General features: G+C 42.7%; 1 protein-coding gene across 2 annotated transcripts; it reads right to left on the bottom strand.

Annotated features, from left to right (window-relative positions):
- Positions 1-931: 931 nt before the first annotated feature.
- Positions 932-14,989, bottom strand: MFSD4B (major facilitator superfamily domain containing 4B). Of its 2 annotated transcripts, XR_012433360.1 has the most exons (5): positions 14,601-14,989; positions 11,898-12,066; positions 10,384-10,500; positions 7,213-8,764; positions 932-1,660 (listed from the first exon to the last, which is right to left on the bottom strand). XR_012433360.1 is itself a non-coding variant. In XM_005551600.4 (4 exons), exons 1-4 carry the CDS (start codon positions 14,649-14,651, stop codon positions 7,560-7,562), a joined length of 1,542 nt encoding a protein of 513 aa, XP_005551657.3. In that variant the 5' UTR covers positions 14,652-14,989; the 3' UTR covers positions 932-7,559. The 2 variants fall into 2 exon arrangements, 1 of the variants encoding a protein (XP_005551657.3); XM_005551600.4 differs by having other exon boundaries at positions 932-8,764.
- Positions 14,990-16,490: the final 1,501 nt, after the last annotated feature.

Raw genomic sequence — 16,490 nt, 5'->3', positions numbered from 1 at the left:
ATGGTCCAGAGCTATGTAAACAGTGAGTAGTCTATTTTTTGTTTGAGATGGAGTCTCGCTCATGCAGTGGTGTGATCATGGCTCACTGAAGTGTTGAACTCCTGGGCTCAAGGTATCCTCCCACCTTGGCCTCCCAAAGCACTGAGATTACAGGTATGAGCCACCGCACCCAGCCTAGGTGAGTGGTCTTAAATTCAGATATAATAAACCTACAAGATCATTCCTACCCCTGTAAGCCCCCCAAATCAAAATTGATTGGTGAAAACCTGCCTAGAAGGGCAAGCTCCAAAAGATCTGAGCTTTTGTTTTAGGAAGGACTTCAAACAACAGCATTGATTATTTCCTGCATTGGACCAAACAGCAGTGGAGGGAATAGAATACAGGAGATCTCTTCCTCTCCAGTTTTCCTTTAAGAAAGTGCACAGAATTTCAAGGATCTACAAAAGCAGCATAACTTAATCAATCTGTAAATTAGCCTAAGAAAAAAACCATTGTGACCAGTAGAAGATCCAGTTTTGTGCACTGATGAAAGCAGTGGTTCTCAATCCTGGCTGCACATTACAATTATGGGGGATTGGGGAGGAGGAGTTACTTTTTTAAATATCCATACTCAAAATCCACTCCAGACCAATCAAATTGGTATTTAAGTTAAAATGCTGGGCATCAGCCATTTTTAAACACTGTCAGGTGATTCTAACAGCACCCACGTTTAAAAACCACTAGAGTAAAGGTTAATCACTTGGGCAGAGGACAAGAACACATTTTGCAATCACGTTTTTCCCTTGGGTCCTCTTTCCTTCTTGAGCTTATGAATTCTGGAGGGTGTAGAAGCAAAATGTCACTTTCCTCTGCTTCAGTAAGACTAAGAACTTCCTATATCACTGTGTTAGTGTGTTTTCACACTGTTGATAAAGACAGACCTGAGACTAGGTAATTTACAAAAGAGGTTTATTGGACTTACAGTTCCACATGGCTGGGGAGGCCTCACAACCATGGCGGAAGGCAAGGAGCAGCAATTCACATCTTATATGATGGCAGCAGGCAAAAAGAGGGCTTGTGCAGGACAACTCCCCCTTATAATAACCATCAGATCTCTATCACAGGAACAGCACGGGAAAGACCTGCTCCCATGATTCAGTTACCTCCCACCAGGTCCCTCCAGCAACACACGGGAATTGAGGACGAGATTTTGGTGGGGACACAGCCAAACTGTATCAATCACCAACAGAAAAGAAAGACTTTGCACCCTGAGACAAAACAAAAATGATAGATAAGAATCTAACTGTTTCTGATCTAAAAAACAATAAAACCTTGAATGTTTCCTGTAAACCTGGACTCCCTAAGAAATTTTATCCTTGGTTTTTGCTGTACTACGTCTGAAGATTTGCCATACCTTTGTGAATATAATAATTACGTGAGGCAGTTACTGTTTTTCCACCATGAACAGTCTAATGCAAACTCAGAAACCTTGGTGGTTTTTAATTTTTTCCTTCAAATACTTACGTTTTTTATTTGGCAAGCCAGTCATTCTCTTGCTCTTTGCAGGTAAACTTTTCCTTTTCTAAATGCTTCTGTCTCTGAGTGTTTCTTCAACAAGGGTGAAGATTCACAGAGTGCTTGGACACAGAACTGGATACTCTGCTCCTGGGGGCAGAGTTCACTGCAAGTGACAAGGGAAAGGGCTAAGAAATGAGAACCTGCTCTGTCAGCCCAAGGGTCTTTGGAACTGTAATCCAAGATCTAGTTTGACCATAAATATATTCTCTTGGCTGCACTGAATAAATCTCAAAAGTTGGTGTCAGACTCCTTTGTTGTAGGCTTCTTAAGCCTTCTTACCTATATTCACCTCAACTACATGGTTCCAAGTAATTTCTACAAAACTCTAAATCAAAAATTACCCCCGAGACATATACAAGCACTAGAAATGGACAAACAAAAACACACACCAAGGAGCCAAGAGTTTCGCTACTTTCCGTTTCTAAAACTGGGCAAAACCTAGTACAGTAAGAGCTACTGGCTCTTCTGCTGACAGGAATCTTGTCATGGCAAATTTTACTTGAAATAGAAAAACATAAGCTTGGTGAAGGCAAGGATCTTATCTGCCTTCTCCTGTTACATTCCCAGGGCCCTGGTTACTGAACATGGTAAATGCTCAGTAAATATCTGTTAGATAACTGAAATGCATGGATTTGGAAAACTTTCTGGTCCACACCAGATTACAGATGAGAACTGTAATAATATCTCTTGCAAACTGGGACTCCTCTTAAGAGTTCACTCAAGTAGAAATCTTACCCTCTTAGGAGAAAGCTTTCTTGGTAAAAATCAAACAGTCCACAAACCTTGTCTAATATGCTCTTCCAAAAAAGTCTGCAGTTTGGTGTGATTTTGTTTTTCCAGTTCTGAGGCAGATGAACCAGGCCATCCATCCCAGGGCCTGCCAACCTGCATCCCATTCAGACATCCATTACCAATATTTATGAAGCCTAGCACTTCTCTGGTACAGAGCAGACAGTGGAAATTCTCTTTTGATGATAACAGCTCATCAACAGAGTGGTGGGAGTAGGAGGGTAGAAGTAGCCACTTTCTAGATGGGAGCAATGTCATCAACCCAAAGGGAACCCCTTCATAGGCTAACCAGCAACTCCTGAGGCAAGGCCCAATAAGGGCAATGGCATCTACTCAAGTCAAACAGGTTTCCTCTGGAATAGGGACCAGAGATACACAGAGGATGGGCCAGGAATGCAGAAAACAAGTGGTCCCAAGGAGGGGCAGAACTGCTGTGAGAGAGGCAGAGAACAGCCCATTTATAGTTCTCTGACCATACACCTTCTGGTTCCAAGGTGGTCAGAAGGATCTCTGTTTGTAAATGAATGAGCACAAAACACAGAACCATTCATTTGGCAGAAAACTGAGATCAAAGCTGTACCTGCTACTGCAAGGACAAAAAAGAAAGTTAATTAATACTTAGTCTACAGAGCCTCACATGCAGTAAGCCCTCAAGCACTTGTTCAATGACTAAACAAAAATTGCAAGCAGAGATAACAAAACTTTGAGGTAGTTGCCGGACACAACCTTTCTTTGAGTTCACTTATTCGGTACATGGGTCCTACTGACACGATCATAATGGGCCTAAAGTCTGAGACAGTACTTTAAAAGTATGTGTTTCTCTATTCTCTTCCTACAGCTGCTCTCTTCTGGAAAAACTTAAGGAAAAAAATCTAAGACAAAAACACAAACACAACAAAATATTAAAAACAAAATTACCATAAGATCCAGCAATTCCACTTATGGGTATATATCTCAAAAGACCTGAAAACAAGATCTCCAAGAGAAAGTTGTACACCCATGTTCACAGCAGCGTATTAACAACAGCCAAAATGTAGAAGCAACACAAATGTCCATTGACAGATGAATAAACAAAATGTAGTATGTATATACAATGGTGTATCATACAGACTTAAAAAGAAAAGAAATTCTAACACATGCTACAATAAGGATGATCTTTGAAGACATTATGTTAAGTGAAAGAAGCTAGTAATGAAAGGACAAAAACTGTATGATCCCACTTACATGAAGTACTCTGAGTAGTCAAATTCATAGACAGACAAAGTAGAATGGTGGTTGCCAAGGCCTGGGATGGGGGCGTAGAATGGCAGTTATTGTTTAATGGCACAGAGTTTCAGTTTTGCAAGGTAAAAAATGTTCTGTGGATGAGTGGTAGTGATGGTTGTACAACAATGTGAATATACTCAATGCCACTGAACTGTACAATTTAAAATGTTACAAGGTACATTTTCCATTAAGTATATTTTATCAAAATTAAATAATTTTTATTGGAAAAGCATCATATAATCTCAACAAGTTGTTCTGAGCTGACCGGGCGCAATGGCTCACACCCGCGATCCCAGCACTTTGGGAGGCCGAGGCAGGCAGATCACGGGGTCAGGAGTTCAAGACCAGCCTGACCAACATGGTGAAACCCCGTGTTCACTAAAAATACAAAAATTAGCTGGGCGTGGTGGTACACACCTGTAATCCCAGCTACTCGGGAGGCTAGGGCAGGAGAAGCGCTTGAACCCAGGAGCCGGAGGTTGCAGTAAGCCAAGATTGTGCCATTGCACTCCAGCCTGGGCGACAGAGCAAGACTCTTTAAAAAAAAAAAAAAAAAAAAGTTATTCTGAGCTAAAAGCCGGCCCCTGTCATCTAACTTCAAAACATTCCTCCAGGCCACCCGTTAACTAAATCATAACCAAATGTATCAAAGGCAAGCTGCAATAAATTTACAGAATCTACTAAACACATTCTGCAATTAAAAATCCAAGCAAAGGAAGACATAAGAGCAATATACAAGAATAGTCACAGGGTGGGGTATGGTGGCTCACACCTGTAATCCTAGCATTTGGGAGGCTGAGGCGGAAGGATTGCTTGAAGCCAGGAGTTTAAAACCAGCCTGGGCAACAAAATGAGACCCTGTCTCTGGAAAAAAAAAAAAAAAAAAGCCAGGTAAGGTGGCATGCAACTGTAGTCCCAGCTGCTCAAGAAACTGAGTAGCTGGGATTACAGGTGTGAGCCGTCATGTCCTGCTCTTAGCTCAGTTTTTAGCTCTTTTGAGAATCTCTATTTTGCAGGTACCTGTGTGTGGCAGGCACGCTCTAAGGTGACCCCCAGTGAGTCACATCCGTGTTCTAGCCTCTACCCTTGAGTTTGGGTGGAACTCATTACCTTGCTTCTAGACACTAGAATACGGCAAAGGTGATGGGATGTTATTCCCATAATGACATAACGTCATACAAGACTCATTTAGAGATTCTCCTGCTTGCTTTGAAGAAACTGCCATGTTGCGAGAGGCATCTGTGAGAGGGCCACATGACAAGAACTGTGGGAGGCCTCCCGAAGTTGAGCGGTGTCCAGCTGAGAGTCAGCAAGAAACACGGACCTCAGTCTACAAGAGTAAGGTCCTGTACGGAAGCAGCCCCCGTGAGATGGTAAATGTCTGTTGTTTTAAGGTGTTCAATTTGTGGTAATGTGTTACCCAGCAATAGAACACTTGGGTATTAATTACTTAGGTATCAGCAGACACCTAAGAACTGAACGCTAACTCTTAGAATTGCACTAAGTCTTTTCCTTCCAATATGGAACTTTAACAACGCCTATGATCTCATAGGACCATTCACATTTTGGTTTGTGGAACCATAGTGAATTTTCCAGTGTGGATTTTGAGATTTTCTGCCATGTTCTTATCATCCTTCTCTTCCTGAGCTGCATCTTCTACCCTGTAACAGTAAATGCAGAAGGTGGAATTCCTATTCTAGCAAGCCTCCTAGCTGCCAAGTAACTGCTACTGCCTAGATTCCAACAACCTGAGAAAAAGCAGTAAGTGAAGCAGAAGTAATTTCCAAGTTCTAAGGGAAAAGTACACCATACAAAGAGCAAAAGGGCCGGGCACAGTGGCTCATGCCTGCAATCTCAACACTTTGGGAGGCTGAGGTGGGCGGATCACTTGAGATCAGGAGTTTGAGATCAGCCTGGGTAACATGTGAAACCCCCCTCTACTAAAAATACAAAAATTAGCTGGGCATGGTGGCGCACGCCTGTAATCCCAGCTACTCAGGAGGCTGAGGCAGAAGAATCACTTGAACCAGGGAGGCAGAAGTTGCAGTGAGCTCTGAGATCACGCGATTGCCTCCAGCCTAAGCGACAGAGTGAGTGAGACACCGTCCCCCACCCCCAATAAATAAATAAAAATAAAAAGAGCAAGAGGGTTTTTACCATTAACGTCACCGCCCTCTCCAAAGCTGTTAGGTCATGACATGAACCAAGACTGTAGCAGGCATATAAGGTGAATGGGCCATGGTCAAGAAAGACGCTGTATTTTACTTAAGACAAAACAACGGCAAATTTATAGAAATTAAGTAAGAGAAAGCAAGCCTACTCCAATCAGGTAGAAATGAGAAGTTATTCAGCATAAAATTGGAGGAAGTAAACAAAATTGCATCAATTCTAGTCATTTTTCAAAGGATCACCTGCACCAATTCTGCCATATACATATGAAGTACCCTTTCTGATCCTTGACTTCTAGGTCACCAAGTCACCTTCTAATTGGTTTCCCAGGTACTTCAGACTCAGGAAAGAGAAAGCCTGGATGGGTGACACAAGTATTCCAATCATTGGAAAAGGCTGTGCCTCACTGTAAATTACACTTGCAGAGCGGTTTACAGTAACTGTGATATGATTACCACCCAGACCTGGTGAAGAGCTAATCTTGAGCAAGGCTCAGACCCAGCCTCTGTTCCTAAGGTAGGCAAAGGACCTCGAAAGACCCCATCGACAGCCCTACTACTAATCTAGTAACACTGAAACAGCTCTTAAAATTAGAACACAGTGTCTCTAAATCCCATTTGAACAGAGAATATTAGCATATAAAAATAACTTCTTTTTAAAATGTCTGTAAAGATAGTATCATCTCCATAATTGAATGAAATAACTGTATTTCACTGAATCTAAGCCACTGATTGTAAAACACATTATTTTATATATACATATGGGAAAAAACTGTCAATTAAACTTTGTCACAATGTTAAATGATTACTTTCAAGACATGTCCTGATTTCAGAGATGTTAACAGTATGGGGGCAAAAAGCGCAACTTAGAGTCAATGAAATGCAGTACTAAAAAATATATTCTTCAGGTAATTATCCAAATAAGTTATTAAACATTAAGTACATTAAACTGACATGTAATCATTTATCATTAGCACATTCTTAAAGCTATTTATCATTTTGGTTTCACTTTTCATTTGAAATGAAGAATGCGCTGTCACTTGTACTAATTTCTAGCAGACATTTTGCACAAACTTTAAAACTTACGGATTCCCAATTTGGAAATCATCTCATTTTCATTTCTAGAATCACAGATCAGGAGGCCAGATAAACAAGGCCTATGTTAAATGACAGAGTGCAGGGCTAGGAGTCCAGGCTTGAAGCCCGGCCCCTTGGGCCCTGCTCTGTGTTCTCTTCATTGAAATGAGAAATCAAACGAGTCATTAGCATTCTTTGATCCAACCCTACAGATAAGGTAAAGCAATTAATAAGTCTCCATTTCTCTTTTATGAAACTATTCTCAACTTTCCTGGAAAAATATTGATACCTGATAATTTGTTCAACCAATCAATTCAACTCCTACATGGTCTCATTCTATGAAAACAATACCCACCTTCTCAAAAACAAATGCCTTCTTTGCGTGCTCTGAGGGGTGGAGACCATAAAATACTTCCTGATCAGTCACACGTGAAATACTAGCCTTATAACAAGATCCTATTGCATGTGTATGAGACCATTCGGTTACTTATGGAAGACTCTGGGAATTACAGAACATTTCAAAACTTTTTAGCATTTGCTACAATTTGGACCTAAAAATTTTAATCCCCAAAGCATGGTGAAAATCTGCTAATGCTCTGCTCTGAATGACCTCCTTAGAAGTGGCAATTATTCAAAGATGTCAGTGAGTAATCCATCTTCTCTAAGTGTTAGTCCCTTTTGTCCTGGTTTCTGGCAAGTGCTTCATATGGAACTGCCAGTATTAACAGGAGAGGACTCAAACACCAGTGCATTTGATGGATATTGGTTATAGATTTCAGCTGTGGGCTCCGTCAAACTACTTCTAGATGTCTCTATTATAGAATGCCTCATTGTATCATCCGTTTCAATCATTTCAAAATCCATTTCATTCCATTTTTCTGCATCCTCCTCTTCATTCTCTTCCTCATATTCATTTAGCCCAGAGCTAGAAAGCAAAGCTTTCTGGTCCTCACTCTTTCTGTTTTCTTTTTGCTGGTGATCAAGAGGTGAAGTGGCTAATTTATATAGCACAGGAAATAAAACACCAGTGGCTATTGATGCTCCCAAAGAGGTATACAGAACTACAGGCAAATCAGGGTATTTTCCTTGAAGAATTCCAATGACTGCAGGAATAGCCATTTCTCCCAGGGCAGCACCAACTACAAAAAACGCTGCAGATTTCCCATGGATGGTCGTGTACTGCTCAATCCAAGAAATACCACTGGGAAATGTGGTTGCCATTGAAGCCCCATACACTGCAGTTGCTATCCAGAGACAAACTGGCTTCTTGTCAAAAAGCACCAGAAATAAAGATGAAGTCAGGCTGCCAATGTTGCTCAACACAATCATGGTTCCAGGCTGTAAACAGGTAGCAAAAAAGATTGCCAGGCCCCTGCAGACTGCAAATGTCCCCCAGAAGATGGAGTTCAACCCAGCGGCTTCACTTTCTTTCATGCCAGCATGGGTGGTTGCAAATGAGAAAACATAAGAGCCATATGTTACCTCGGCTCCAACATAAAAAAAGAAGAACAGAAAAAGGAGACAAAGAAGGGCGTTGTGATATTTTGCTCTTCGAGATGTCTGAGCAGATGCTCTTGTTTTTTCCTGCTTTGAGCTATTCTTGAAAAACAGACCAAACAAAATGACAGAAACTAAGAACATGTAAGTACCAATAACAGCATAAGCCCACAGTAAATTCGTATCATTAGGTACTCCAAACAGAGCTTCTGAGTCCGCCTCAGACGATCGGTTGAGTGCAGGATGATGAAAGTCAGACTCCGTGCAGTTTTCAGCAGACGCTGTCGGACCCAATGCCAGTTTCGCTAGCAGTGGAGCCAAAAAGGCACCCACGGCAAAAGAGAAGTGTAAGGCCTGCATATGTGGGGCTCCTTTGTCCCCCCAAAGAGCCAAGATAAGGACGTTACCACCTGTCAATGAAAGACGGAAAAAACTATGTAAGTTAGACACAGTAACTTATCTTAAAAAAAAAAAGTTCACTTATCAGAAAGGAGTGAGTCTATTTTACACAGTACAAGCATATAATATTCTAATTATCAAACACTGCAACTAAATCAATTCTGAGTAAGGAACTCTAACCCACTACCATCGGACAACTCTAGGCATTATAACATCACATACTCACAAATCGAATTCTACAGTCTAGTAGACTACTACCTCCTACAGCCAAGCACATTAGCTAGAGGCTTTTTATAATAAAGTTCTAACATCAGACTGGGGAAGAAATACTCACATATTTATTAATATTTTAAATATACATTTAAAAGGCAAAATTTTCTCATCAGCTAGTAGCCAGATTACCAAAGCTTTCTGTACTTGCTCTTGGGAGCCACTTGAGGAAAATTACTTACGTATGTAACAGATGCAAAACGCACGTCCAGGAACCTGAATACGCCAAGATTCTAGTGTGCCCATTAGAGGAAACAAGGATACCGTTTAGCATCTGACTTTATACTATCTAAATATCTAGAAGGAGAAAGGCAAGAAGCAGCACATCTTGGGCTATCTTCTTTTTTTTAACAGATATTTTCAGATAAATAAATAATTTTACCCTATAATTTCATAACCACATTAAGCCTGAAGTAAAACAAAATATTTCCCCAACAGATCACGTAACAGGAGAGCAGGGAAGGGAGGGATAGAAAGCTGGTTTTAGGGAGTAAACAAATGTCACCTATGTTATTTAGTAGGTTTTTTGTTTGTTTGTTTGTTTTCAGACCCAGGCTGGAGTGCAATGGCATGATCTTGGCTCTCCACAACCTCCATCTCTTGGGTTCAAGCAATTCTCTGGCCTCAGCCTCCCGAGTAGCTGGGATTACAGGCACGCACCACCACGCCTGGCTAATTTTGTATTTTTAGTAGAGATGTGGTTTCTCCATGTTGGTCAGGCTGGTCTTGAACTCCTGACCTCAGGTGATCTGCCCACCACAGCCTCCCAAAGTGCTAGGATTACAGGCGTGAACCACCTGGCAGTTATTTAGTAGGTTTTAAAAGACATGACGATAGGGAAAAGAATCTACTGCAGGAGGACAGGAACTTTGGGGACACAAAAGAAAAAGAGCCTAGTCCACACCATAGATCTCTCTTGGCTTGGAAGTCAGGGTACATGTCCAGTTGGATTGCTGCTTCTATACTTTCACAGCCAAATAACGGTTCCAAACTTGGTTTAACCTATTAAACCACCAATTCCTCCCATACTAGCATGATAAAGTTCTACCCAAGATGAAAGCCTATTCACCTGCACTGTAATTACCCACATAGGGGCCCTTCCCTGTTTGGGCACTGTAAATCAACTATCGCTCATAGAACAAAATTCTTTAAGTTCATTTCAGAGTTGGCTGCTCAGAAACAGTCCCCTTAATTGGTAAGAAGAGCTGCTAGAAGGGTGATTCATTCTGAGTGACTCATGACCAACTCAGTAGGTATGTGTCATTTTAGGGGGCACTGCAAGTGATAGCTGAATATCATCTGCTGTACTTCTAGCAGAAAGTCCCTACTCCCAGAGATGACGTTGTAAGAGCTCACTAACCTGTATCCAGAATGCCAATTGAAGTACCAAAGACACACATCATGACAGTGAGTAACACTGCTGTCTTGCAAAAAGGAACAAGATAAAGACCAACTGTGGTAGCCAACATTGAGATTCCTGGGAAGGTAAAAAGTCAGCTATAAAAAATAATATCCATGCAGTCATGGATCAAGTCAACATCATAAATGTCCAAACATGCAAAATCAGGTCAAATTTAAATTAGGTAATGAGTAGATCAGAGTTTTTGCTTCTAAAAGTGGTTATTTCATTTGAATCTTTTATAATCTTTATGGATTATGAAATCTAAATAATTATAACACAAATACGTTTCTAGCATTGCTAGTAATCAAACTGTAAATTATACCATAAGGCCAAGTTTTATACCAAAAGAGAGAAGCCAAAATTAATTGAAATGACTCACATTTAAGAAACTATCAGGAATTTTTAGACATGAGGAAAAATATTAAAAAGACAAAAATAAAATGCAATTACTACAGTAGTTTGTAGTAAAATTTACTAAATAAATTAGTTTGGGAAGTAGAGAGGAAAATACAAGAAATATGTTCTTTCAACCCACTTTGGAAATAAGAGGGATTATTTATTAATTACAATAACAAATTATTATTCTTGCTTCCAAAGAATTTTATCATATTAACCTAAATTTTCTCTAAATATTCCAATTTATTCAAAAAAGGTATATGTTAAAAGCTTTGCCAGGCCAGGTGTGGTGGCTCACACCTGTAATCCCAACACTTTGGGAGGCTGATAATTTGAGCTCAGGAGTTCCAGACCAACCTGGGCAACAAGGTGAAACCCTGGCTCTACTAAAAATACAAAAACTAGCCAGGCATGGTGGCATGCACCTGTGGTCCCAGTTAACTGGGAGGCTGAGATGGGAGAATTGCTTGAGCCCAGGAGGTGGAGGTTGCAGTGAGCAGAGATCGCACCACTGCACTTCAGCCTGGGCAACAGAGGAAGAGGAGACCCTGTCTCGAAAAAAAAAAAAAAGCTTTGCCATCTAATTCCAGGGTGAGACAGAGCACTCTGGGGTTGTCCAACGACAACATGGGGCAGCAGGGACAAAAACATAGCCTACATCAGTCCACCCAACCCCCCTTCCCTCTTCATTCCCAATCCAGCGTGTAGCCTGGGCAGGTTCAAGGAGCTCATTCTAATCTGCGGTGACCCCAGGAAATCTGCGCTAAACCCTGATAAGCAGAGTTTTTTGGACAATCAGTGTGTGATCCAGGAGTGGTATCTAAATTACAGTGGTTGGGAAGGCTAAGGATTGCTAACACATTCTAGAGCTAATCGAAATTTCCAGAGGGCCGCAGCACAGATTCCCTCTGTCAAGGTGAAAGCAGGTACCAGGGAAACTCAACTGCCATTGAGAACACCTAAACACTACCCATTTCAGTTGCCAACCATTCTGCATGCTAGTATTTTCATATTTTCAAGGACAACTTGTAAATTCCCCGACAGTCATAAAGAAGCTAAAATTAGCATTTACTTACCCAAAAGTAAAAAGTAATTCATGACATCAACAAGCAATCCACCAATCACAGAGCCACTCAAATATCCAAAGGCACGACCCACAAAAATGAAAGACAGGCTACTGATATTTCGGTTCACGTTTGTTGCCAAATCTTGAAACGTGGGTCCCACGATAGCAACACTCAATCCCTAAAATTTAAAAAGACAAAAGTTTTTACTTATTAAAATAATGTCTGACTATGTGGTAGTTTCTTCCACTATAAAAAAAGGGGTGGAGGGTCTGGGATTTAAAATGTGATATAGGGAATTAGACTACTGTTTTTTCAGTTTTGACTAAAACTCTCTTTTTTTTTTTTTAAGTTTTGACACCTCTCAATTTTTAAAACAATTTTTTTTGTTGCAATCCTGTTTCCTTTCTGAACAATACCTTTAAAATACTACTCTGCATTAATAAAATGCATTAAAACTATTCTTGAAATGGTTTCGTATATTTTGAAATACACTACATGCACAAATAAGAATTTGGGTGTTAAAAATTTAAATTGGTTGGGCACGGTGGCTCATGCCTGTAATCTCAGCATTTTGGGAGGCCGAGGCAGGCGGATCACTAGGTCAGGAGTTTGAGACCAGCGTGGCTAACACAGTGAAACCCCATCTCTACTAAAAATACAAAAAATTAGCTGGGCATGGTGGTGGGTACCTGTAGTCCCAGCGACTTGGGAGGCTGACGCAGGAGAATCGCTTGAACATGGGAGGCAGAGGTTGCAGTGAGCCGAGACTGCAGCACTGCACTCCAGCCTGGGCAACAGAGCAAGACTCTTGTCTCGAAAAAAAAAAAAAATCATAATTAATTAAATTAAGTCAGGCGTGGTTGCTTACGCCTGTAATCCCAGCAATTTGGGAGGGAGAAGTGGTAGGATTGCTTGAGCTCAGGATTTTGAGAGCAACCTAAGCAACCATCTCTACAAAAATAAAAATAAAAAAATCAGTCAGGCGTGGTGCCACATGCCTGTAGTCCCAGCTACTAGGGAGGCTGAGATGGAAGGATCGCTTAAGCCCTGAGATTGAGACTATAGTTGAGTTCTGACTGAGCCACTGGAAAACATCAAAACATTGATCAAGACATCAAAATATGATTCCTGTTTTTTATGTTGTTAAACAGCAATACTTCTGGATGCACATGGGGTTCTTCCCCTGAACTACACATATAAAACATACAGGAGATAAACAATTTAAATGTTTCAAAATTCACACTTTTCTTCCAAGCCATCAGAATTAGTCAGTAGAGGTTGCTTAGAAAATATTACACGCCCAAATATAGAATGACTCTAACAATAAAACTTCACTCAAAGACAATGCAGGGTCAGCAAGAACTAAGGATTACAGTTGACTTTCAGAGGAAATTCACTGGACACTTAGAGAAAAAAATGTTTCCAATCAGTCTACATTTCCAGAATAACTGATTCTAATTGCCCTGCTCTGCTCTAAATGCATGGGGTGCGCCCCTGCCCAACCCATAACAGTCCAAGACTAAGGACCAACGTGGGCCCAGGTGCACAGCAAGCACCTAGTACTTCGAGAGAAGCCTGAGCACAGAATCTAATCAAATTAATGTTTTCAAAGGATTCACAACAGGACCTGACAGTCAGTGACAACTCACCAAAAGTCCGAAGTGATTTCTTTCTTCACCCCTCCCCACCGCCCCCAATCAAAATACTCTAAGAAACAATTGTAGCTCAGAGTCCCTGAGATGGTAAGTGACCACAAAAGACTCTTGGGAGGACTCATCCTCTCAACTCCCCCAGGATCATAATTATCAAGTGATAAGGAGGTTTCCGAAAAGTGAATTGAGCGGTGGCCCAGGCATTTGGCAAAAGGCGCTTCTAGGCTTGCCCTTTGCTCCAAGAAAAACATTTAAGAATCTCAAGGTTGGTTTTATTAACAAATAGGACTGTGGGCAGAGTAAGACACGTATTTCTGGCTCTATCACTTAACCAGCTGTGTGATCCAGAAAGTCACTTTCCCCTCCGGGCCTAGTTCCTTATCTGCAAAATTAAGCGGTTGGCTGAATTTGGTTAGACTCCCAGGAAGAAATTCCAGAAAAGTAGTTTTTCTGTGTAATAATTTGGGGGTTGAGTGGGTGGGTGCGCAGAGCAGCGGCCAAAGACCTGGGCAACCCTTCTTGCAACCTTCCCATTCCACCAAGGAGCCATATGAAGGCTTGCTGGGCCGGGCGCAGTGGCTCACGCCTGTAATACCAGTACTTTGGGAGGCAGAGGCGGGAGGATCACTTGAGGTCAGGAGTTCGAAACCAGCCTGGCCAATATGGCGAAACCCTGTCTCTACTAAAAATACAAAAATTAGCTGGGCTTAGTAGCAGGCGCCTGTAATCCCAGCTACTCGGAAGGCTGACGCAGAAGAATAGCTTGAACCGGGAGGCGGAGGTTGCAGTGAGCCGAGATTGCGCCACTGCACTCCAGCCTGGGCAACAAAGCAAGACTCCGTCAAAAAAAAAAAAAAAAGCCTTGCTGGAGCTGAAAAACGTATTCAGAAAATCTATTTTGCACTTGACAATAACCCTCCAAGATTAGAATTGTGCCCAATTTCCAGATAATGAAACTGAAGTCCAGACAGATTAGGTAACACGCCTAAGGTCAGTTTTCAAGTGGCGAAGGCGAGACTCGAAGGTCCCGGCCTGGGAGGGTTGCAGAACCGGCTCTCACCAGCCCCAGGAAGGAAGCAAACAGCATCAAGGTGGTGAACCATCGCAGCATGCTCCCGGTGGCACCGCTCTGCCGGGAGACCACCACCACCTCCGGCTCCGGCTCATTCTCCGCCCGGGCCTCCGCCTGCAGGAGCCGCTGCCCCGCAGCCTGGGGCCCGGCCCCACGGAGCTCCACTTCCAACTCCAGCTCGGCGGCTCCGGAGAAGTCTTCTTGCTGCCGCCGTGCTTCTCAGCGGAACCTCTGGAGCTCCGAGACGAGCACCGGCCCCGCCCCGAGGCACGGCTGTCCCTCCGGGCGCCACCTCCCAGCGGACCGCCCCGAGCCGGGGCAGAGAAAGCGAACTTCCGAACTCAGCAGGTGTTCGGATCAACGGACGCTAGCCCTCCAGCAAGCAGGCGCATGCGCGGGTCACGTGGCGGAAATGTGGCCTCTCGCCAACAGGGATCGCGCCTCAAGCCGGAAGTTGATATGGTTGCCTAAGAGACCGGACGTGGCTCTCTAGCCTAGGCATCATACTTAGCTGAGCCCACAGAGGCTGCCGGACTTGCGCCCCATGGCGGAGCGAGCTGAAGCTGCAGCCTGGGACCAGAGAATCAAGAGGTAAAAATGCGCCAAACCACTCTGAGGAAAATGGGCCAAGAATTGCACCGTAGCTCCTCGCGCCGGCTCCCCGGTCTCCTGGGGAGGGGAGGGAGCCTGAAGATCTGGTCCTTATACAGCTTTCTGAAATCCCTGAGATCTGTCGATGAGTTGCTCATCTTTCACTCCACAAGTATTTGTTGAACGTCATTCTGTAAGTTATCACGTATATTATCTCAGTTAACCCTCATAACACCCCAAATTCCACGTTATCCCCGTTGTACAGATAGAAAGATTAAGTCATAGAAAATAATTAACAATTTGCCCAAGCTCAGTCATCGAATTAGTGGCCATATATAAACAGTGTAACAGTAGCTCAAGAAAGAAATCGGGATCCAAAGCTGTGGTTTCAAACACAATTCCTGAAATAATTCCAATTCCTGAAATAATTCCATCGTTGTAAAGAAGTGGAGCGTGGCATCGATTTGAGGAATTGTTTCCTTTTGCTCTTTAACAAAGCAGACCACAGCCTCAAAATGTTATATGCTTTTCTTTGCCGTCCATTGGAAATGTTCTTTTCCACCTGATTCTTCCAACTTTCATCCACTTAGGCTCCCAGACTACAAAACTGAGTCTCATCATTCCTTGCAACCCATCTCTCCAGACTTACTCATTCAGTCATTAAGTCTTCCCCCGACCTGCACCCCCGCTTTTTTGTTTTGTTTTGTTTTGTTTTTTCTTTTTTGAGACAGAGCCTATGTCGCTCGGGCTGGAGTGCTGTGGCGCTTTTTGGTAGAGACGAGGTTTCACCCTGTCGGCCAGGCTGGTCTTGAACTCCTGACCTCAAGTGATCTGCCTGCCTTGGCCTCCCAAAGTGCTGGGATTACAAGTATGAGCCACCATGCCCCTCCAAGCATTTCTTTTTTCTTTCTTTCTTAACTTTTTTTTTTTTTTTGAGACAGAGTCTCGCTCTGTCGCCCAGGCTGGAGTGCAATGATGGGATCTTGGCTCACTGCAACTTCTGCCTCTTGAGTTCAAGCGATTCTTCTGCCGCAGCCTCCTGAGTAGCTGGGATTTACAGGCGCGCGCCACCATGCCCGGCTAATTTTTGTATTTAGTAGAGACGGGTTTTCACCATGTTGGTCCAGGCTGGTCTCGAACTCCTAACCTCGTGATCCGCCCGCCTCGGTCTCCCAAAGTGCTGGGATTACAGGCGTGGGCCACCGCGCCCAGCCCGCCAAGCATTTATTTTAGAGCAGGTCAGCTGGCATTCCTTCATATGAGAATGTCTTTATTTCACTTTGATTC

The sequence above is a fragment of the Macaca fascicularis genome, chromosome 4, assembly GCF_037993035.2.
Source record: "Macaca fascicularis isolate 582-1 chromosome 4, T2T-MFA8v1.1".
In the NCBI taxonomy this organism is placed as follows: Eukaryota; Metazoa; Chordata; class Mammalia; order Primates; family Cercopithecidae; genus Macaca; species Macaca fascicularis.
The sequence above is the reverse complement of the archived record's forward strand: the minus strand, read 5'-3'. Positions and strand labels throughout refer to the sequence as shown.

Bases quoted from the DNA above. Each gene is read 5' to 3' on its own strand.
- MFSD4B (XM_005551600.4), bottom strand. From the start codon at position 14,651: ATGCTGCGATGGTTCACCACCTTGATGCTGTTTGCTTCCTTCCTGGGG. The intron at 12,067-14,600 runs GTGAGAGCCGGT...TTTAAATTTTAG, and splicing joins TTGCTTCCTTCCTGGGGCTG to GGATTGAGTGTTGCTATCGT. The intron at 8,765-10,383 runs GTTAGTGAGCTC...TTTCATTGACAG, and splicing joins AATTGGCATTCTGGATACAG to GTGGTAACGTCCTTATCTTG.